Below are 23,660 nucleotides of genomic sequence, written 5' to 3' on the forward strand. Positions count from 1 at the left end.
CTTGGTGAATGAGGCCACTTGATCCTACCTCACATTTTGCATTCGTTAACTAGCTGCGATTCATATCTAAACACCTATTTTCCTACCTCGTCTACCCCTCGTCAGCACGGTGAGAAAGATCCCGGGTCCGCAGAGATCTCAGCCACAGAAGCCGCTCCTCCACAGAAGAGCCAGCTCCCCGCTATGGTGTCCAGGCGAGCTCTCAGAGACTTTGTGGGCCTGGAGAACTGTGAGAAGGCAACCCGCGACGCCATGCTCAACTTCAGCTTCTACCTGACCATCGGAGACATGGACGAAGCCTTCAAGTCTATAAAGCTCATCAAGAGGTAAGGCATTTATACCATCATTACAGCTCAGAAAGAGGAGACGTGCAGGATGGCATGCCTCTGTTTGATCGCTGTCAACACTTCTCCCAGCCTTCCTTTTCACAGAAGCTCAGAGGCTAAATAAAGGCCACAGGGATGGCATTGTTGCTACGGCCTTGACTACGCTCACAATGCTCCACAATGGTTTGCAGTGGGAGAAATAATTGCTTTTGACTTATATGGAGAGTAGGGATTTGCCGCCTCTTGCTTTGCCTCACCCCTTAATTCGTTCAGCACCTATGTCTTTCGAGGTGGACAAGGAGGAAAACGTGCCAATGAGGGTCATTGTGGGTAAAAATAAACAAATACGGAGCCGAGGGAGAGGGTAAGATTCCAAGAAAACACAGATACGTCGTGCTACCTATTTTTCTTTAACGTTTTTTTTGTTGTTATCCTTAAGTAATATTAAGAAACAGGCACTTCACAGGTGAGAAAAAGAAAATAAATGCTAACCCACTTCTTCTGTTTTGGGAAAACGTGGAAGATTTGAAATCATGTAAATGCAAAATCCAATATAAAAAATATATATAAATATTGAATATAGAAAGCTGCATTTTTCTTCGTGTGTATCGTACATTGATGCATTAATACAATCCGATCCGATCACAGCATAACTTTTATTTGTGTGTGTAAGGGAATTAAATATTATTTTAAACACAGGACCTGATTAAGGGCTTTTTCTGTGTCTCTGCTTAGGGAAGGAACTCTTCAGTGTGTGGGCGACTGTTTCTGTTAGTGCGGAGGGGATGTACTTTCGTAAACACACACAACACAAACACACACACACACACACTAGGTCTCCCTACCAGTTTGGTACAAAAGGAGTGCCCTCTGCATTCTCGCAAACATTGAATCAAGTCACTAAAAGGATGTGCACGTCTGTTCGTGTGTGTGTGTATGTTCGTGCGTGTGTGTGTGTTGGGCTGACGTTTACGTGATTTCAGCAGAGATCTGATATCATCTTCAGCAGAATACGTGATTCAGGGCACTCGGTCTAAATTCTGCCGTAACGTTCATTTCGTACTCAAAACAAACAAATAGGAACATAGCATATCCCGCTTGCCGGATATTCCAAAGCGTTTAATAGGCATGATGACAGCTTTACTAAGTTCCTCATTGATGGCTATTTTTACTGCTTTTTTTTTTCGACATTGTGTTTGATTCCCGCATATCTCCACCCACAGGAATATGTATTTCCTGCAACAGTAACCTGTACCTTCTGGGACTTGTCCCCGTGATCTTTGAACTGATACAGGTTCTAATACAGAGAGCATATTTAATCTGTGACACAGCGCTTCGCTCATCCCTGGATGTCCTGAATGAAGTAGAAATGACATTTATAATCCTCCTCGTCCAAAACAAATATTTAAAGTATGAAAGTCCCTTGTGTCCCGCAGCAGATACAGGTTGGAATGTCTTTATTCCGTCCAGACTGAGCTACTTCCTCTCATTCATGTTGTCCTTGACTTTAGGTGACATGCTGCAGGGTTATCAGCCCCCACAATGAGTGCAAGACTTCTCTTAATGTCTTTTTGACACCGCATTGGCTATTTAAAAGCAGAACTCCCCCTCTCCACCAGGAACAAAATCACCCAAGGAAGTGTTCAGGGGGGGGCACAGACTGATGGATGATGTTATTCATCATAACCCGCTGTACATGTGAACCCCATGCTCTCACTGTATGCCATCTATCACAGGGAAGAATGTCATTCACAACATTTCTTCTTCGTTGTTAGTCCTTCGTTCTTCGATTAAAGGGGCCCTAGTATGCTTTGGGGGGTTTTCGCTTTCCTGTAGTGTGTTATATAGTTTTTATATGTAAATGGTCTCCAGAGGGATCTTCTGCCCCCTTCCCTGCCTGAAACGCCTCCATTGGACTCTTTTGTTTACTTCTGGATCACAGTGACAACACTATGTTACACCCGCGCCTCTATTGGCTAGCGCTCCAACAAATTGTACGTGATAGGCTAAGGGGCGGGACATCTCTAAGCGTTTGACCAATCAGAGCAGACTGGACTCTGGTTTCAGACAGAGGGTGAAAAGAGGTGCTGCAGCACAGGCAGGATGGGAAAAATAAAGAGCTTTCTGAACATTTAAGCATGGAGACATGTCCCAGGAGAGGATCAAAATACAAATATGGAAGTGAACATGAGCATAATATGGCCCTTTAAGCTTTTACGTTTCCTGAAGCAAAATTATAGTTTATAAAATGTAGATATTTATAGTATCTTCATAGGATAGAAGTGTAAGTGTCGTCTTTGCCAGCAGGTTTGGGTCTGTTTTCTTTTAATTATTAGAATTTAAAATGACCACTTAAACAATATACAGTATATTTAGTGCTTTTTCTCATGCTGACAGTCCATGTCTTAAAGAGCCATTTCACCCGGAACATAATTATATATTATCTTACTCTTACCTGTTGTGCTATTTACGATCTTTTCTTATACTTTACATGTGTTGTTTTGGCTTCGAACACAACAAGTCGAGTAATATCTAGTTCTGTTGTAATCAAGAGAAGCCAGAAATGTCTACAGATATCCCCAACATTATGCAAATTACCCCAAGACAAAAATAACACAAACGTCTTGATGATAAAGAAAACGTCTATAAAAAGCTCAGCAAAAGTAATTGTAAGTGACCCTTAAATTAAGAATGTCATAGATCTTAGTCTCTTCATTAAGTTTGAACTTACGCATTATATCTTTGTCATTTTTCAATTTCAAATAATTGAAGTTCTGTGTTGTCCATTTGTCAGGTGTGGTGCTCGACACCAAAACAGCAGCAACAACAACAAAAACAACAACCAGTGTCTTTGAATATTTGGCAGTACATTTATTGAATCGATATAATATTTTCATTATCTGAGAGTGCCACTATGTTTGGCGTTGTGGAGAACCCATAGAGAGCCTGGAGTTATTTTCAGAAGTATAATATGGTCACAATAATAATAATAATAATAATAATAATAATAATAATAATAATAATACTAGTAATGACGACACTGCTTTTTTATACAACTATATTATATTAATTTAATTACACAATATGTACCACAAGCAAGCAGAGTTTCGTATGGAAATGAAAATTGTATTTCAATCCGTTTGTCATTTCGAAATGCATTGCCCAAACACACCATTAATACCATTAATAAATGAAATACTGCTTTGACAATCCAATTAAGATACATTCATTGGCAGGACATATATCTATTTATTCTATTTTGTATTTATTTTACGAGTTAATGACATCTGTGTTCATTTGATTAAAATATCACCTCTCATTGGCTGCTTTAAAACGTTATAGACTCTTCTCGTTTTTACTTCGTTACTTAACCTACTTGCAACATATCATAAACAATTACGAGGTATTCTGTTATTGCATTTCTAATATATTTCATCATTTCCAATTCATAGCTGTGCAGGAGGCCATTTAAGTCCACAAATAACAGGTCAAGTTCCAGCTTGATCTTTCATAAGCAGGATGTTTCAACACAGTCCTCATCCAAATTCCTTGTTTAGCTACCAATGAGCTCACCCAAGCACAACTAAATGAAACGTCATACAGTTTAGACTATGTCTGGAAGTTTAGGGCAATGACTTGATTTAAAACTATGACTTTTGTGCACCAAGCAGCAAAAATGTCTGATAGTTGTGAAATATAGAGCTTAAAAATGGCAGGTTAATGATCGTCCAGCTGTTGTAGAATAACAGGAAAGTCCTCTTCTCTGGAGAGTCCCTTTGGAGGCTCCTAGCTGTAGTGAAAGGTGAGCACAGTGTAGTCGGTGTAGTCTATCCCCCTTATTTTCACATGGTTCAACAAGGCGACTCCACGTAGTCATTGTCCAGGCGCGGGTGGAAAGGTGAAGCAAGTGAGCGGCTGATGATTATAACTCGGGGAGCGAGGCAGTCATCGCGGCGATGTAAAATGTTCCAGATGAGCATCGCCGCAGCCAACGTGGCCAGCAGGCAAGCGGCTATATCCAGGTAGCAGGAGTACGACAGCTGTGTGTACGGCCCGATCCTGTAGAAGGTCACGAGTCCAATCACCAGCACAAAACCTGAAAAGGAAGACCAAGACAAAAGGCTTCAGTCAGCGGAAAAGCACTCATTGGACGAAGAAAGGGAAGTTAAATATATTTTCTGAAGGTTTGGCTGCTTGTGTGGCTAAAAACTGGTCACTGAAAAAGAAAGTGGATCCTGTTGAAGGTCACCAAAGATTTGCAAATCCTAAGCCAAAAATCAACCATAATACACCAGTTTTGCAAATCTCGGGTTACCTTTGAACCACCAACAAAACAATGTTCTTGAGGCAGAGCAAATAGAAAACGCCGTGAAGAATATTTCCTTTCACAACTTTGTATTTTGCAGTCTGTAGTTAGTTATCTCTCCCATATTCAGAAAGCCACACTTTAGGGAAAGACACTGTTGGAAACAACTTTTTTTTCCTGCAATTGTCGAGAGTTTTACTTTCACAGTATCTTCTTTAGTATTAAGAAAACTTAAAATTAAAATAAATACACATAATATTGCTTACTTTAATTACTTTGTCTATTTGCTTCTGTAGATTTCTCCTTAATTCACATAAAATGAGCATTTGAATGAGCCTCATTTGCATATTCAAACATGCAATTCCACATAACTTGTTATACGAAAACGTTTTGTAATAATGTAAATAAACCACTCAGAAAGTTTTGTGGTGATAACTCGTAAGTATTTTTTAAACCCTATTCCCCTGTAGTATCATTTCGAACAGAGGAATGTGAGCCTCTTTGAGAAACTCCATATTTTCATAAAGAGATTTCCATCCCTTAACCTTGCATTCACGGTTCAGCGGGAGCTCTGTGTGGGGTCTTTGAATTTAGGAACCTGCTTCCCCCGAGGAACGACTTCTGAGATGTGGAGATCAAAGCTCTGAGTAGCATAAAAATATCAGAGCGTGAATTTATGAGCGGAAAAGCCTTTGAGACGTTTTATCTCCTGGTTTCTTTAATAACAGTGACTCACGCGATGAGGAACTCCTGTTTGTATGCAAAGGTAAAAAACCTTCAATTCCATGCTGTTCCTTTGTTCTATACTTTATGATCTAAAGTGGAAAGTCATTCAAAGCCCACACCTTTCCTCCTTCTTTAGAGATGTGTATGAAAAGCCCACAATGACCAATGCTACTCTGGTATTCCTTGGAAGTGTTCTGGAGCCTTGAAATAGTCTAACAATGTCTGAATCTTGCCCCATGCACAGAGATATATAAATACAGGGACTAAAAATAATCACTGGAAATGTGGATGTTGGTCCTTTAGGATATGAATCAGTCAATTTCCTGAACCACTCAATAGGAACCATGGGGGGAATGCATGTGTATGTCTTTCTCTACCTCTAAGTTGAGGTGGCTGTCATTGTTTTAAATGAGGATGTGAATAATTGTGTCTGTGTATCATTGCGTGTCTCAATCTATTCATGTTTAACCTGTCTGGCTCCTTATCCAAGAAAAATGAATAATCTCCTGTCCAGGTTCCAGTCAGCCTGGGCTGTGTGAAACTCTTTTTTGGCACGGACTTATCTCCCAAACTTCCTTCCCCTTCTTCCCCTTTCCATCCTTCCTTCCTTCCCTCTTCTCCACACCCTAAGCTTGGAGGCTAATATATTTGCTAGAAGTTTGACATGATCTGTCGAGTCTTATCTTAAGGCCGGGTCTTGGAAATTCATTTCTTGGTTGGTAGGTTTATTTACTCAAAAGGTACAGTGAGTGAATACCCTTCCTGGATGTCTTGCATAAACATTATCACTCCCTTATGAGCAGGAATCTCCTCCACAGATTTATGGGAAGTTGACCGCCGCAGTTGGAATTCGTTAAAACCAAGAGAAATGTTAATGTGTGTCTCAGAGGGAAATGACCTGCAGTGTTGACTTTTGACATGTTAGAGCTTCGTCCATTCAGAAAACACATTCCAGAGTCCCCCCCCACCCCCCACACCCCCTCGGGCTGAAGCGACCAATATTGTGCTTTCAGCCGGGACCTGCCAACTACGCTGAGATATCAATGAATGGAATTGGATATTGTTGTTCCTCAGCCTGCTTGCAATAGCTGAGCATTTTGGCACGTCTGAAAATGAAAACATTCCTGAGAAAGAAAGTGATGGGTGAAAACATCTCCATTCAGTCAGAGCTGAAGCCCATTCACTGACTCCGTGGGGGGGGGGGGGGGTCCAAATCAGGAATGGGGAATGGATTACTGATGGGTTAAAAGAAACTGTAGGAAAATCAGGGCCCTTTAGTAAATCTAGCATCCTTTACAATCAAGTTTGAAGTCCACTAAGTAACATATATTATTGATTATTTGATTCTATCTATCCATTTGTTCATTGTTTCGCACCACATTTAATTTCCTAAATCCTTAGATCATGTTTGTCCAACCAACAGTCCCACACACCAAATATTTGCCCAATCTAGCACCAGCATCAGGTTGACTTTTTTTGAGTGAAAGGCCCTGAAATCTATTGGATTTACATACCATGAAAATGTGATATTCATGATATCCAATAACTTATCGTCTACGCAGTCATTATTTCAGATCCAGTTGTTTTCGTGTTGACTCTTTTAGCTAGAAAAATTGGTCAGTTATCAAAATAGCTGTTGATTATTATTTCAATTTCAATAATCCTCTAATTTTTTCAGATATAGATCCAAAATCAAATTCTTCTTCACCCTAAAAGGCCATTTTACCCCCAAAAATAGATTTCTTTAGTCTTGTTTTATGTTGAATAAATCATTTCCCTAAAATGTTTTAAGTTGGAAGCATCCCATTCGCAAAGATACATGTCATCTGATGCCTCTGCAGCTTTTGTTTTTTTACCACACATGGTTAACGAGTAAAAATAAAAGGTGCCATTTTAACAGAGAGTCCCTATTTTTAGAGGTCAGGTAAATAGGTGTGGTACTGTTCCTTGTCCCGGAAGCCAACATGTGTGAACAAAGTCTTATGATGAAGTCATGATTCCGACCGTATGATCAAAAGAGCTATAAAGTACACCACCCATGTTGGTGTTAATGATTTATGTTTATTTGGCCATTGTCTTTGTTAATGATGCTTTGGTGAGATGAGTTCCTGGTGACTGATGTCTGGCTGCTGCTGGTGTCTAATATTGGAAAATACTGTAATGCTGGGTGGGTCTCAATCCTCTGCCAAGGTCTTCGGATAAAAGCCCTCCTTCCTGAGACAAGGTCTGCCGAAGACACTCACAATAAAGAGGAGATTTGTTGGACATTTAGTAAACAGAGACATAAAAGCCAGGCCAGCTTATCTAGATAGAGTCAATTCCCACCCTGCTGTTGGACAATTCTCTCCCAAAACACACACACACATACACAGACCTGCATGCACAAAATCCCTCCTGCCAGTGCACACACAAACATACAGTCCCTGTCGAAAGTGTCTTTCCCGTGCATTCCCCCTCCCCTCTTTTTCCTTCTTCAGCTCGGGGGTTTGCATAACAGGTAGTCACAGACATTTCCTCGTCCTGAGCAGGGATATCCTGGCGCCCAACAGTCGCTCCCCGGCTCGCTGCAGCTCTGGCCCATGGACTCTGGACTAGGACTAAATTTAGACCCCGAGTAAACCCCTTCATGCCGCTCTGCCACAATGATACCAACCGGCTGAGGGTCCACCGAACACAAAACAACACACTTCCTCAGCACGAGCTCTGGTACAGCCAGCTCTTTGTGTGGCGCAGTGGGAAGGATGGTTGTGGAGGAAGGGTGGGGGGGGGGGGGGGGGGTTGTCACCATGACTGCGCTAAATTATGTCCCTTTGTACTAATTAATCACCAGGATGGCCTTTTTCTAGTTTCTCCTATCTTCTTCTTTCCTATTTTAGCTGGTCTGTTGATCCCTCTGCCAAAGAGGTATGTTGACGGTTTTTTCGATGTGTTGGTTTGTTTTCCTATTGGTCAACAGGATTATGGGAGATTTAATGGCACAATTGTCATGAAACCTGGTGGAAGTTTGTAGCATGGGCCAATGAAATACTGAGTGGATGTGGTTCGCTGGGCCGACACGCCAATTATTTTTTAATTGCGATAACATTGCAAGATAGGGTTTGACCTTCGTGGAGGTTCATATATTATTGGTTATTCATATATTTGTCGTTTTAAAGGAAAACAATGATGGATCGTATTACACAAATTTTATATTAAGTTCACGATTGTCACATTTGACCCACATTATCTATTTTTTTCTGGATTTTGATTTTAAAAAATGTATTCCAGCCCCAATATTACGTTATTTCTACTAATTTTGCTTAATAGGAGAAAGCTACCTTCCTTTTGCTTGAGTCAGATTTTTTCCAAACAGTGTCTTTCTGTAGTATTTGGCCGCACAACCTGATCTTTGAGAGTCAGCCAGTCTAGCCCCCCCCCCTGTGATTTTATCACCTCTCTCTGGCACTCTACCAGAGAACATGTGAACTTTGCCCCTTCCTCATCTAGATTATTATGTGCATAGCTTGCAGGATAGAAGAATACCTTAGCATCTAGATCAGGAGAAATGGCTTCTCCGCTTGTCTTTCTGCTACATAACGGAGCTGCAGTAACGCTGGTACTCACTGGCTAGCTGGAAGAGTGCAGCGATGGCCTCCTCCCACCACTGGGATTCCTGCGTGATGAAGGGCAGCTCCATCAGGCCCAGCAGGAATATCAGCTGACCGACCGTCAGGGCCACCGTCGCCATCAGGTTACATGCCCGCATCATGTCAAACTGCACTTGAGGGACAAGAAGAAGAGCTGTGTCATTGTCTTTGCTCGTTAATCCGAATGCATGGATTGGATTACGCAGGACAAAAATATAAGGTCTTGAGTTTCGAGGGGGGACGCATGCCTTTTTGAATCAAACATTTTTTATCATGAATGGTGAGGCCTGTCTTTGTCTGACGTTAGTAGGCAGTGCCGCCCATTGTGCCCGGTAAATGCCTCCCCAGACGTTTTTCCTTGAATGAACATTTCTCAATGGAGCTTAATTTAGTTAATAATCACAACACAGACTCTGCCTGAACACTCAAACAGATAGGGTTTCAGCATTTCAGGAAATTGCTGAAACAAAATGATTCATTTGGCTTGAAAAACATTCTACATACTTTACATTGTTGGCTTGTGGACATGTGTTTCTGTTTACAGTAATACATCAGACTGACATGAACTAAAGCAAAGCACTTATGGATGGTGAACATGACAAGTTGATCTGTTGTGTAAATTATTTCTCATAGTGACACAAAAGTCACTACTAATATGAAGAAAAGAAAAACCTAGTTCTGCATTTGTTGCTGTTGAGACCTGTCTCATCTTGGATTGACCGATCAACGTGTCAACCGTGTTGAGAAAGAGATTAGTCCTGTTGAACTTTAAATCCAAACTATCTTGAAAAAACTTACATTTGACTGTGCTGCGGGACTCCTGGTAGCCTGAATATTCAGAGCCCCATCCCAGGCCTTCGCACTGCCTCCACGTCCCCTGGCTTCTTCTTGCAGGCTGCAGATCATCTCGGCCCTTTTCTCCTCCGGTCGGGCACATCCTCCAGAGTCCCACACTGCGCTTGCGCCCGTCCTCCAGGGCCTGCAGCACCCAGCTGGGGGTGAAGGCTGCAACATTATTTAGCACCAGGGACAGCAGGGCTACCGCCACGGCTGCCGCCACCAGCCTCTGCACGGCCATGCGGCGCCCGGCACCCGCCACCTCTCCCTCTCCCTCGAGTCCCTCCTGATCCTCCGCGGTGTCCTGCCCGCTTTCTTGCCTCTCCTCTGGGGCAGAAGCACCAGCAGTCCTCTCCTCCTCCGCCACGACCTCCACCTCCTGCTCCAGCTGTCAGCGAGTGTTGTCCTTGCTCACACAATTGGCAAGAGTCTTGTCTTGAGGCTTAGCTAAAGAACATCTCCATTCATCCTCATTCAGGAGTTGGTTGACGTCGAAGCAGATCCTCAGCCCTCCTCCTCAGACAGCACGGCGGGTACGCGGGGGTTAATCCAACTGGCACCTAGGTCCATTCCCGTGGCTCCGACTGGCTGCAGCTTGACTCTTGGATCTCTTTGCTTCTTTCCCTTCTTCGGTGCGTTTCCTATTGCACTGTTTGGTCTTCTGTGTGTGCAGCTGGCTTCTCTGTGCAGGCAGTAGATCTTTTTTCCCTTTCAGCGACTTCACTTTTCCTTCAGAAGAGTACAGATGCTCGGAGCCGACTTGTCAGTGGCTTTACTGAGGCATACCCAGATTGTCTCTCCACTAGAAGAGCCCCCACTGCCTGACTTGAACCAGAATTCCTTAAACCCTCCTCCTTTTGCTTTTTTCTGTCTTTCTCTCTCTTCCTCACTCACTAGTTCTCTGTAAATCCTTGAGGTCACAGTTGAAAAGTGGGGGAGTTGCCGTTCCTCATAGTCCGAGACATCAGTCTGCAACCGTAGCAAGCTTTAAACAGGCAGCTTCCTCCTTCATGATCACTTTAAATGCGTGTGTGTGTTTGTGTGTGTGTCAGTGTGTTTGTGTGAGAGAATGTCCAAAAGACCCCCTCTTAGACGTCACTGTTGTGTATTCTTTTGTCTGGAGCCCAGGGGGCGTTCGCTAAAAGTCCTCTCTCTCGTGTGCAACAAACACATTGGCCGCCACACTCAGCCAGCAACAGGATGTGTTTCCTGAGAGGAAAAGAGGATGGGAAGAGGGGCCAAATGTAGACCTGTTCCTTCTCTTGTCTTTCCTTTTCTGGCTCTCTAGATCTTGCCGCCCAGTGTGCAGCCAACTCTGTTTTTCTCAGAGTTTTAAAGTATCTCCCGCTTTATTTTCAGGCTTGGTTTTCTTTGACCATATAGAGTAAAACTTGGGCTAACAGACGCTGCTCTTGCTTTCTTTTTTTCTCCACTTGGCCTCCATTCTGCCCCGCTTATAGCAGGGCCCCTAAAGATTTGGGGTATTTCCTGTTGCCTAACTTTAATAAACAGCCCACATCTGTATCAGCTAAAGCTAGGAGGAGGGAGGTGGACGCAAATAGAGACCAGATGGCTGTGGAATCTGACATTTGGAGTTGAAGCAAAAAGAAAAGGGGGTTGATTTACGTCAGCAAGACAAAAGGAAATAAAGGAAAGACACCTCTTGCTTTGTGTGGAAATCCTGCACACATTTTAGTATCTCCATGTTTGTGTGCAAAAAGTCTTTGGTGATCCTTTCTTATATTCGTGATACATGTTGAAATAATACTACACTAGTGAGAGCACAGGTACATTTTCAGGACACAGTTTTTCCATTCATACTGAGGGTTTGGTTCTTCAAATATAAAACTAATCTGTGAACACGTGCATAACTGTCAAATTATACAATGCCAATGCAGTGATCTACACATTTCCCTTCATTTCGATCCATTTCTGTTCTCCCCGTAGTGAAGCAGTATGGGAAAACATGGCACGGATGTGTGTGAAAACACGCCGACTTGATGTGGCACGCGTGTGCCTTGGGAATATGGGAAATGCCAGGGCAGCTAAAGCACTGAGAGAGGTGGAGACGGAGCCTGAGCCAGAAGCACAAGTGGCTATGTTAGCCATTCAGCTCGGCATGCTGGTAAGATGTCCAAGTATTAAAGTATAAATGTACAACCAGGATGAAAGAGTGGCTTCTGTTGTTGTTGTTGTTGTTGTTGTGTTTCTGTTGCCTATTTATGGACTACCTTAAACCACATCCTTTAGCTACAATTAACACGTCCTCTTTTTAGGCCTAAGCATGGCACCACACCCGGGACTTTTCCGCACCAAAACCACTTATCTTTCCATCATCTCTTCCTGTCCGCCAATAGGAAGATGCCGAAAAGTTGTACAAGTGCTGTCAGCGCTATGACCTGCTGAACAATTTCTACCAGGCTTCTGGCCAATGGAAGCAGGCTTTGGAAACAGCAGAGAGCCAAGATCGCATCCATCTGCGCACCACCTACTACAACCACGCCAAATACCTGGAGTCTATAGGCCATAAGACGATGGCCCTCACATAGTAAGACAGGATCTGATGTGGTTTTGTGTCAGGGATACAGTTTTTATTTTAAATGTGTGGTCAAATTTACAATGAAAACAAAGTGTGACTGCCAAACTTTTTGTTACAGTTATGAGAAATCAGACACACACAGGGTCGAAGTTCCCAGAATGCTCCAGGATGACACGTCCTCTCTAGAGCTCTATGTTAACAAAATGAAAGACAAGTAAGTCCAGAGCTTCTCTTGAGAGTAAAAAGCTTTTCAGCTGAAGAGTATGTCCTGTGATTTTCACATGTTATGCAAACACTGTATGTTTTCCCTTCAGGAACATCTACAAGTGGTGGGCTCAGTACCTGGAGAGCCAGTCAGACATGGACTCAGCGCTGCGTTTCTATGAAAGAGCCCAGGATTACCTCTCCCTGGTTCGAGTCCACTGCTACATGGGCAACATTCAGAAGGTGACCCAAGTTTGTAATGAAGTGTCTTGTCACATTTATAATACTTTATTCAAATAAATAATTAAACTAGTTGTTTTTCAAGTATAGATGTTCATTATTTTGTGATTGAATTGTCATTACAAACAGTAATAATATTGATATAGCGAGCAGCATATAGATGAGTGTAGTTTATTTGCACCATAATTAAAAAGGTTTTAAGAAATGGCACATGCAGGACATGAAATTACATACAGTATTTACTCAGAGACAACAACATTGAATAGGAAAAAGCAGAGACCTATAGCCATGATATTCAAGATAAAAAGAGGAATTTCTTCACCGTTCCTGAAAAGCTGCCAAGAAATAAAATGATTTCAGTGTCATTATTTATTCAAAATTGATGTCCATTTACTTACCTTTTTTGCCTTGTTAAATATCAATAAATGTCTCAAAATAAAAACAATGCAATTCATGTATTCAAACATAAACACGCAAGTTGAAAAACTTTATCTTTAGACAATAGTTCATCATTTCTAAAGCATTTATTTATTACACAAGGCATCTGAGATAGCCAATGACACAGGGGACAGGGCAGCGTCCTACCACCTGGCCAGACACTACGAGGGCCATGAAGACATCAAACAGGCCGTGCACTTCTACACACGAGCCCAGGCCTACAACAACGCCATACGACTCTGTAAGGTAAAGTTCCACTGTACAGTTGTCTCCCCATTTTTGGGTAAGACCTCTTATTGGTAGCAACGCTGTATATTCTATATTTCTCAAGCATGTTTTTTCAATCATTGTTCGTAGTGTGTTTCCTGTCTTTCTCTTGGTTGGTTGTTGACGTGTGTATCGTGTGTAAACAGGAGAATGGTCTGGATGACCAGCTGATGAATTTGGCTCTGCTCAGTAACGCGGAGGACATGATGGAGGCGGCTTGCTACTACGAGGAGAAAGAAACCCACATGGACCGAGCGGTGGCACTCTACCACAAGGTTTGAAACGAACGTTCAATTTTTTTTGAATGACAGCGGTCACGTTCAGGTTGATGCATTCTAAGTCGTTCCACCAGGGAGCAGTATCGGGGCGTATATTTTTCATTTGGTGGGTCTTTTTTCAGTTTGGGATATATTACTTTCAGATTAATGGAAAAATATATATACCAAATACACATTGTGCTACTTAATTCACAACAGTCTCTCTAATTTTGTCAGCATATTTCTCCCAGATTAATTTAAAGTTAGTAAAAGATAAAGCATAATTTGCACATTTAAACATACAATTTCAGAAAACTTGTAATGCAAACGATAATTGTGTTAATGTACGTAACTAACTTGGGAGGTTTCATGGTGATTTGTATCAGTTGAAGATGTTTACCTTATTCACACCTACAAATGTTTTTGGTTGTGTTAAAAAGCATATATTATATTTATATTTTGAGCCAGAAATCTCCACTGTCTGAATTATTTCACCTAGAGGTCTGTGCATTAATTATTCAAAGCCTGATTTAAATATCATTTTATTCCTAAAAATGTGGCAGAAATAGATATTTTGATTACTGTTTTTTTTATATTCCTTTTATAAAATCCTTTAACTCTGATTAAATTAACAGAGGAACCTGGCTTCATCCAATGATCATATTCTGTTCTGTAAATAAAGTTAAAAGAAGTGCATATTTAATAAGATACTGCCTAATTTGCATATTTCTACATAACATTTCAGACAATGTGGTATATTAAAAACTCTTGCCTGAATGTATATTGAATTTTATATTTATATTTGTTAATAAAAGTGTTAACCCTACAGTGTCTCCCCATGAAATTAACAATGTTGATGGTTTAAAAAGCCTTTGTAACATCACAATGTTCTTCTTGTAATTCCTCCCCTGCAGGCTGGTTATGTGTCCAAAGCTCTGGAGTTGGCCTTTGCCACCCAGCAGTTTTCTGCACTCCAGCTGATCGCTGAGGATCTGAACGAGTACTCTGACCCCGCCCTCCTGGCCCGCTGCTCTGACTTCTTCATCACACATTCCCAGTATGAGAAGGCTGTGGAGTTACTGGTAGCAGCAAAGAAGGTGGCTGTTTGTTACACATCATCTTCTACACATGGAAACATCAGTTTATATGTGTGTGCTCTTATATGTCTTTTCTTTTGTGTGACCAAAGTACCATCAAGCCCTGGAGCTGTGTGTGACCCAGAGCCTGACCATCACAGAGGAGCTGGCAGAGAGAATGACTGTCACCGACTCTAAAGATTTGTCTGAAGAGGCTCGAAAGGAGCTGCTGGAGAGGATAGCGGACTGCTGCATGCGCCAGGGGAATTACCACCTGGCCACCAAGAAATACACACAGGCGGGCAACAAGCTCAAGGTAACCCTGTGGTGTGAAGGAAACACTATAGAGATTCTCTGCAAGCGTACAACATATTTGTAGGTTTTTGGTTGAGAGGAATAATTGTATCCGTTCTGAAAAAAGCCACCAGACTCCATCACAAAAAACTATCGTTTAAATTTTGCAAAACACAGAAGTTGTGGGTCTAACATACAAACTATTGGTCAGCTGTAGAGCAGCAACTGCTGTGTTCTGCGAGTTAAAAAGATTGTAGTTGTCTGACTGCAAGATTAAGCACTAAATTCAAAACATCCAAACCTTTCTCTTTAACATTAATAATGTTTGATTGTATTTTTTTTAAACAGGCAATGAGGGCACTTCTCAAGTCGGGCGACACAGAGAAAATAATATTCTTCGCCAACGTTTGTCGTCAGAAGGACCTTTTCATCATGGCAGCCAACTACCTCCAGTCTCTGGACTGGCGGAAAAATCCGGAGATCTTGAAGACAATCATTGGTTTCTACACCAAAGGCAGGGCACCGGACCTGCTGGCTGGCTTCTATGAAGCCTGCGCTCAGGTAGAGATATACCTATAGAGATATCCACCCGTTTTATGGTGTTTTAATGAACTTGTTGTGAATTAACAATTAGCATTTTAGAAAAAGGCTGTTCAGTTCAGTGTTCTTAAATAACAACAAGCAAGTACTGCAGGGAAAATGTTACCTTAGAACATTGAGTTAGTAGGTTTTAACAAAGAAATTCTACCCATGACAATAATTATATGTACATTTTTGTTGCAATGATAAAATAAAATCTGGGTCTTTAGTAAAAGTGCGATTTTATAATTTAACGTTGCTCTGAGGCTAATATTTCATTTTAAATACTTACTTAACAAGTTTCCTCTTGTTCATCATCATTAAGGTTGAGATTGATGATTACCAGAACTATGAAAAGGCTCTTGATGCTCTTACTGAGGCCTTCAAGTGCGTCTCAAAAGCAAAGGACCCTTCAGCGGGACAGCAGGAAGTGAGACTGGCTGACCTGCAGCACAGAATCACACTCATCAAGAAGTTTGTCCACGCACGATTGTAAGAACGCAACTCATATTTGTTCTCTTTTGTATCTCAGTAAGTTATTTGTGTGGGTGTGATCTTAATCTGAGTTTGGTCCTTTGTCTGCAGGTTGTATGTGGAGGATCCTGGTGAGGCGGTGCAATTGTGTGAAGCGCTGCTGGAGGAACCTGAGTTGGACCCTGCTGTCAGGATTGGGGATGCATACGGTTTCCTGGTGGAACACAACTGTCAGCAAGGCAACTTCCAAATGGTAACTCTATTTTTCTAGCTTTTTTATTAAGTGAGATGACAGTTTGGTAGCAACCTGTGAAAAAAAAAAGCCATCTTTATAGATTAATGGTTTCTCACTCTAAAAACTCCTCTTTCCATGTTTCTTCTCCAGGCCTACCGTAAGCTGGAGGAGCTCCAGAGGCTTTTGCCCTCGCAGAACGTCAGGTACTACATTAGCCCTGCCAGCCTGGAGTCCCTGCAGAAAGAGATGGGTGTACTCATGGACCGTGGTGACAACAGACCCATTGCGAAGGAGGACGATGAAGTGGAGGAGGATTTAAGTGTGTCTTAAATAGGTCTCACTGATAGTTTTCTATTTTGTAAAAACAATATAATATATTTTTTCATATTTTTGGATTCTGTATTCATGTGTATGAAGAGTCTGCATGTTCAAGCGCATGAATATGTAAGAGTCTCAGACCGGGAACAACTGTGTAGTTGGACGCTACACCAAGAGCACTTGAGGTTATTAATAACACTTCCACACTCCTCAAGAGAGCTGACCTGAGAGAATGTCTTCTACCTCAAACAATATTCTGACCTGCAATACGGTGTGACTGAAATGTCCCAGTGTGACTGAGGACAAGGTGAAGGCATCAACACTAGAGGCTATAATTGTAAAGCTTTGATTTATTCATTCTCATGTTAACATAGATAGAACAAGATATACCCAAGATATACCAAATTCTACCAAATGTTCATATTATTATACAAAATGTTAAACACAAGCAATCCTTAAAGACTATTATCTGTGAAAATCCAGTCGACTTTCAATCCTGGAATCCTTCATTTTACAGCTGCATAAGTTATAATAACAGGATGATTTTATATCTAATTTTTTCATTGAAGGTCGGTTTTCTCAAGTTTTAACCCTGGTTCTGATTATGTGGTTTTATGTTTATATGATTTGTTAAATCAATGCATTATTTGTAAGTATTTTCTCAGTGGCATATGTCTGTAAAGCTTTTTTCAACTATTTTTGATAACTTGCAACACATTATACTTAGCACATATGAAACAATGTGTTAAACATTCAAATGCATTGCTCTGTTACTTTAATAAAATACTTTATACGAATGAAATTGCACTCATTCAGGTTAGGGTGAAGCAGGCTGAATAGAACGTTTTTTCCTGCAAACATTTTACCGTGTATGTGTCATAGTGAGCGTGAAAGTTAACCAGCACAATACTAGGAAAAAAGAAGCAACATGGAATAAAGCAATACTAATTTGATCAGAATTAGAAATACTTTAGTTATCCCAAATTGGGAAATGTTTTCGTTACCGCAGCAAAATATAACACAATATGAAGCATAGCAAAAAATAAGAAATATACAGATAGTTTTTACCTCTACACTTTCACTATTGAAATCTCTAGAAAAGAAAATACATGTAAAACTGTAACTCCCAGGTCAAAATATACCACGTTTTTAAATAAAAACCCCTCACAGTGATATATTGGTACGTCACTCCCAATGTGATGCGTTTCTAACAGTGGGCACAAGATGGCGCTGCAATGACATCTACCAAATTCCAGCCGCTGTGTTTCTGAAGCAGTGGCTCAAATACTTTATAGAGGACAGGTCTTGTTCTTGTTCGGGCTGAAATAATAAATTACGTTATCACATATTTCATACTTTAATGAAGCTGTTTAAGGTTCCTTTACATTCTTTTTGTTGTGGTAAAATACTGGGGAAAGTACCGTTAGATAACTCTGCGTCAGGGCGCTTGCATCCACATTTTGAAGTTAGTGAAAGTAAAATACACTGGAAATTGATTTATATTTCAAGTGTAATTTCTACAGGGGAAGTTATGGTGATATTTCGTGTCGTAAAATATAAACATAGGCAACAAAACTGTCTCAAAAACAGTGTTGTGTGTTGTTGAGGCCATGGCAACTTATTGTTGGTGGATACAGAGAGTAAGTTAGCTCAATTAGCCGTTAATAGTGAATACAGATGGAAAAACAGGACAAGCAAACAACTTCAAATGAGCGACTTCAGGCTTTAACTGAAGAAAATGTAAGTACAAACACTACACTGAGTTGTTTCAGGCCAATTTTGTCTAGGAAGCTGCATACTAGAGTAAGCTAGTTTGGTTTAATGGGTGAACTGGACATAGGCCACAAAATCAGGTGGTGCTATGCTAAAATGCTAGTTGTCCTTGATATGTAGCTGAAATACTCTGGAAACACTGGAAATCACATGTGGATATTGTTCCATTTTCATGTTATTGTAGAAAAGTGTTTCTGTTCTTAGCAGCAGCTGCGAGATAGAAATGAACGCCTTTTCACCAAAGTGGGCTACCTGGAGGGCAGACTGGGCTACCTGGCCAGCTCCAACACAGATCTGTCCTGCAGGCTGATCCAAAGTGAGGAGGACAAACTCAAGGTAGAGTTCATGAGTCTTTACAATAAGTGCGGGTTCAATGTAGGTGTTCATTTTAGAAACAGAATAAATTGTATTCCCATCTTCCAGATATCTAAGGAGCTTGTGGAGGAGAAAATCCAGACAAACAAAATGAGAGAGCAGTTTGAAGAGGAAAAGTTTGATCTGAAAAACAAGGTGAGGCTTGAAGAAGAATGTATTTACCTTAGAATCACTGACACTGTGATGCACTGTATTTCCACTTCTTAGCTATTGAATCAAGCCAGTGAAATAACAGAGCTTGAGATGGAGCGAGACAACCTATCCAGGGCACTCCAGTCTGCTGAGGCTTGTCTAAAAGTGGGAGAGAAGAGTGGCCAAGACCTGACAGAGGAGTACACTGCCCTGAAGAAGAGTTACCGGGCTCTGGCTGACGCCCACGATAAAGAGCAGGTCCAAAGTGAGAAGCTGAGTGCTGAGCTGCTGGCTCTGGCCCAGGCCCAGGACGCCCTCCGCAGGCAGCTCGAGGAGCAGCAGCAGAGTGTGGAGACCACCACCCAGGGGCTGCACAGTGAGCTGGACCGGGTGCGGGTCTTGATCAGCAGCATGTCACATAACAAAGTCAAGGTGAGACAGTATGTTCATAAGTCTTCACTGCTCTTCAGATGAAAATATCATGAGTAAAAGCACTTTTATTTCCTATGTTAATCCCAACCTGCTATCCTGAAGAAAATGTTGTTTAGCCTGGACTCCAACATAAGCAGGACATGTTGCTTCACATTGTTACATTTCTATAAAATATGCAATGTGATTGATTCTACCTTTTGGATAAATAATACTAATATTTTCCAAGAATATTTATGCCATCAGTTTCGATGCTTTACTCACAGAGAAAGCCTTGGTCGTGCAAGACATTGGGAAAAAGATCAGCTGAATAAAATATATTTTTTCTTTTCACTTAAAGAAAATAATATTTTGCGATGTAGGTATTCTTCAATTTCAAATGTTATCCTTGCCATTGGTTATTCCAACTGGAAACATCACTTTATTAACAGCTTGAGAATGTGGCAGCTTTGACAAGGAGCAAACATCTATGGAAAAATCTGTAAGTACTTTCATACAAAACAAATACCTCATTCCTGGAAAAAACAGTTTCCACCACAAATGTTTTCCAGGCATCAGTAAACTAATAACCTGCTTTGCCTATTCATTTATATGCTCCCGCAAAGCTTCTTGGAAACCAAGATGAGATCAAAGAAATGCTGGAGAAAATGAAAAACAGCTACGAGGATCAACAGAAGAAACTGGAGGAGAAAGTGTGAGTGGATGATGTCATTTGATAGCACAAGTTCAATTCAGATTAGACATCATTATCTTTACATTTCCAGTCATCAAACAGCCAAACCAGTCTCAGGCTGTTTGTTCATCCCATCCCTCTTGGATTTGTGTCCTGTGCTGTGGGTTTATTTGCTATGTGTGTGATGTGGTCTCTTTGCAATGACCCTATGATGTGGCTGTCTGTGAATTTTGGTTTGCTGCTCTCTTGTTGTTAAGCCTGTGTTTGGTCATCAGGGTTGAAATGGGTAAAGAGCATCAGGAGGACAAGAAAGCGATCCGTAACCATCAGCAGGAACTGTCTGAGCAGAGTGCTGTGAGCGTGCACTGATTCTAGAACATTTCTCAAATGATTATAGATATGATCCCTGTTTACCACCCTTTCAATGAATGTTTACTGGTTGTTATTTCTACGAAAGGCCCTGATGTGCTCTCAGAGCCAAGTAAAGGAGGCGGAAGAGGAAAACTCAAAGCTGCAGCTTCAAGTGAAAGAGCTAAATGAGGAATACCGCTCAAGACTTGTGTGCTACTTACAAGACTTAGCTGTGAGTTTTAGTCCTTAGACAAGTATGTTTGCAAGTATTACTGGACTTAATGCCTTAACATAACATCCATTTACATGTTTTTCTATTTTAGGAGTATATCGACGGACTAGGAAAAGGTAAAAACCCACCAAAGGCTTCAAAGTTGAGGTCACACGTTGACAGCATGCTCCAGGATGTGCGTTCCTCTTACAGAGCGAGGGAGGAACAGCTGGCCTCCGCTGCTCGCTCCTATAAGAAGAGACTTCAGAAGATCACCAAGACCCATCATGCTCTCCTGATTGCATACAGGTGTGATTTACTGTTCGTTTGGATACGGAAAAAGAGTATTTTATATCTTGCTTTTTAAGCATTTACCTCTTTTGACCCTTTATAACAAGATGCATAAATACAGGTTGTGATTTTCCTTTATTAAAAGATAAAAAGAGCGATTATAGAGTCTAATTTTAAAGACGAAGTACGATTTTGAGAGTGCTTAACGGTCACTGCACTGATTTAGCTTTGTAAACTAGAAGAGATGGAGTCCAATCACTGCCCTAAGTAGCACCTTCCAAGTTAATCCATAATGAGTAACCAGCCACATTGCAACATTGTGATCTTCAGGGTTCAGAGGGAGCAGATCTTGGCCCAACCAGAAAGCAGTCTTGACCCCGGTCCTCCAGAAGCCCACTTCAGCCTGGAGCCCTCTGAGCTCAGAGATGAAATGGAGCAGGAGCTCCAGCAGCTCCGTCAGGACAAGGCGAGGCTGGAGGCTCAGCTGCAGACGGCCCGGGAACAGGTAGCTCTAAAGAAACATGACTGCTTTGAAGTGGGTTGATCTGCTTTTGTTTTGTCTGATGAATGCTTGTATTTGGTCTGCGGGGATCCTTGTGTGTGTCTATACTTTCCAGATAAAGCACATTGTTTGTTTTTGGCCGATGAACTGAACAATAAAGTTTCTGTCCTACGACAACAAAAAAGTTCAGTGCCTCAGAGGAGGACTGCAGTTCATGTCAAAGCACTGATGGATGGGTCATTAAATCCTAACCGGGTGGTTGTCACAGTGACTGTCGGAGCATCCACTGCACTCAATGTTTATTCTAGATGTGTTTTGAAGGAAACCGTTTGCATTTTTGGGAAATTTGCATTGAAGAGCAGCGACTTCCAGGGGTTCAAGGAAGTCTGTACACCCAGCCAAGAAATCTATAATATTAAAAATCTGTGATATCCCATAAAGTTGTTTTAATATCTGTTAAACACTAAGCTTTAGAGCCAACGGAAGAGGATTATTGTACTTTCAGCTTCATATGCATCAAACAAATATAAGAGATGTCATTGTTCTTTTCCTCTCACTCTTGGCAAGAAACCGATTACAGGTAAGCTGATATCCCAAACTTCTTTATCGTGTTCAGATATGCCTTTCATGGAGAAAAAAGTTCTTAAAATGTCATTAAATTACTTTCAAATAAGCATTACAATTTTCAATATTCAGGAGTAAGATATTAGAGCTCAGATTCACACATTTTTCAAATCTTATCTTGCATTACGTCATCTTTTTATATACTTTACTGTGTTCTTGTTGATTCCATACCTTCACCATGTTTCTGATGCAGGTGGCTGCCCTCAAAATGCCCGATCAGAATTCGAGCCATCACCAGTGAGTGTCACTTTTGCATTTAACCAAATGACAAATGTGCTCAGCTGTGGAACATGTCATAAAAACGTAGGAAAAATGTAACTTCATCAGATTGGCATGCAAGGAATCCTGGTCGGACTTAAGGAAGCAGCTGAAGGAGATCTCAGACTCTATGCTGGTAAACAAAACTCTCTCACCCCTTAAAGTATTTTATAACCTCCCTTTTGTTTGGAATGAACTCTTTTCCATGATGCAGGTGATTTGATTTCCTTTCTTTCTACAGGTAAGCTTTGAAAAGGAACGCGCTCTTCTCATCACCAGGGTTACAGTTGCTGTGGCGCAGGTGTCAGAGTTGCAGGACTATATTGACAATCACCTGGGCAGGTCAGAAAGTCAAGCAGTGTGTCATTTTTTTTGTAAAATGTTCACTTCTGGAAGAGCGTTATATTGAGCTTCACCACTGCCTGCAGGTATAAGGGAGAAATCTCACAGCTCTGCAGACTGCACGACATACAGGAGGCCGGGCGTTCCCAGAGTGCTAATACAACTCTTCACTAAGAAAACTGGACACACAATCTGAAAATATTTTGACATATAACCAAAAGTTACTTCTCTTTGAAGTTGAACCTCATGCAGAACTTGATAAACGTACATCTTAAGGGAAATCATACACAAACCAGTGATTTATAATCTGGTTTTCTTCAAATCAAAACACTTTTAATCCTTTTTTCCGAGGATGTAATTAATCAAGCTAACAGAATCCCGTGTTTGGACCAGAGAGAGCATGTATGGTGTGTGTGTGTTGACACCATCACTAGGGGGAGCTGCTCATTCTGGTGCTTTTTTTCTCTATGAAAGGCCTCCAAAGAAATCCGGCCTTGAGAAAAAAATGCGTGGAATGTTTGTAAAGCTTATGTCAATTTCACGAGCTCGGGAGAAGAAAGCGCGGTGACAATGAGGGGTCACCCTGGTGAGAATAATGTCATTACATGTTACCCAGACACATACACGCCTGTGAATACTTTCCCTTCAATGCCGCGCTGAGAACTATGGAGCAAACAAGACGGGCTTTTTCCAGAATGAGGGTTCATATTTATAACCTCGGTGTGAATAGGCATCTATTCCCTTTAAATCCCTTTAACAGTGAAAGGGTCTGCATTTTTTTACGGTGTGTTTCAGTAGCTGGGTTTCCTGGCATAGCTGGCATAACTTTAAAAAATATTAAAAGCCTTTATGCAAAATGTACTTTGAAAAAAGGTTTGGTAAAAAAAAATAGGCTATGTAAGATTTATGTTGAGTTTTATTTGGAAAAACAAACACTTTCGGTTATAATACCCGGGG

The 23,660-nt window shown here is 41.2% G+C and overlaps 3 protein-coding genes across 3 annotated transcripts in view; 2 read left to right on the plus strand and 1 right to left on the minus strand.

Annotated features, from left to right (window-relative positions):
• ift140 (intraflagellar transport 140 homolog (Chlamydomonas)) overlaps window positions 1-17,466 on the plus strand; it is a 24,833-nt gene extending 7,367 nt beyond the window's left edge. The window contains exons 18-30 of the mRNA XM_063893943.1: window positions 106-326; window positions 11,769-11,946; window positions 12,179-12,369; window positions 12,479-12,574; window positions 12,675-12,807; window positions 13,345-13,488; window positions 13,656-13,784; window positions 14,681-14,863; window positions 14,955-15,158; window positions 15,485-15,697; window positions 16,041-16,207; window positions 16,301-16,442; window positions 16,575-17,466. Coding sequence (XP_063750013.1) covers window positions 106-326; window positions 11,769-11,946; window positions 12,179-12,369; window positions 12,479-12,574; window positions 12,675-12,807; window positions 13,345-13,488; window positions 13,656-13,784; window positions 14,681-14,863; window positions 14,955-15,158; window positions 15,485-15,697; window positions 16,041-16,207; window positions 16,301-16,442; window positions 16,575-16,754 — 2,181 coding nt within the window. The 3' untranslated portion in view covers window positions 16,755-17,466. The remainder of the gene's footprint in view (window positions 1-105; window positions 327-11,768; window positions 11,947-12,178; window positions 12,370-12,478; window positions 12,575-12,674; window positions 12,808-13,344; window positions 13,489-13,655; window positions 13,785-14,680; window positions 14,864-14,954; window positions 15,159-15,484; window positions 15,698-16,040; window positions 16,208-16,300; window positions 16,443-16,574) is intronic.
• Window positions 3,183-10,895, minus strand: tmem204 (transmembrane protein 204). The gene is made up of 3 exons (XM_063893981.1): window positions 9,783-10,895; window positions 8,962-9,117; window positions 3,183-4,422 (listed from the first exon to the last, which is right to left on the minus strand). Exons 1-3 carry the CDS (start codon window positions 10,060-10,062, stop codon window positions 4,178-4,180), a joined length of 681 nt encoding a protein of 226 aa, XP_063750051.1. The 5' UTR covers window positions 10,063-10,895; the 3' UTR covers window positions 3,183-4,177.
• A 584-nt stretch (window positions 17,467-18,050) lies between the features above and the next one.
• ccdc78 (coiled-coil domain containing 78) lies at window positions 18,051-23,429 on the plus strand. Its single transcript, XM_063893851.1, has 14 exons — window positions 18,051-18,482; window positions 18,723-18,851; window positions 18,939-19,025; window positions 19,098-19,462; window positions 19,899-19,932; window positions 20,057-20,145; window positions 20,400-20,478; window positions 20,582-20,707; window positions 20,799-20,995; window positions 21,308-21,482; window positions 22,297-22,340; window positions 22,431-22,497; window positions 22,603-22,703; window positions 22,790-23,429. The coding sequence occupies exons 1-14, from the start codon at window positions 18,420-18,422 to the stop codon at window positions 22,875-22,877; spliced, it is 1,644 nt and encodes a 547-aa protein (XP_063749921.1). The 5' UTR covers window positions 18,051-18,419; the 3' UTR covers window positions 22,878-23,429.
• The last annotated feature ends 231 nt before the right edge of the window (window positions 23,430-23,660 follow it).

The sequence above is a fragment of the Eleginops maclovinus genome, chromosome 10 (genome assembly GCF_036324505.1).
Source record: "Eleginops maclovinus isolate JMC-PN-2008 ecotype Puerto Natales chromosome 10, JC_Emac_rtc_rv5, whole genome shotgun sequence".
Lineage (NCBI taxonomy): Eukaryota > Metazoa > Chordata > Actinopteri > Perciformes > Eleginopidae > Eleginops > Eleginops maclovinus.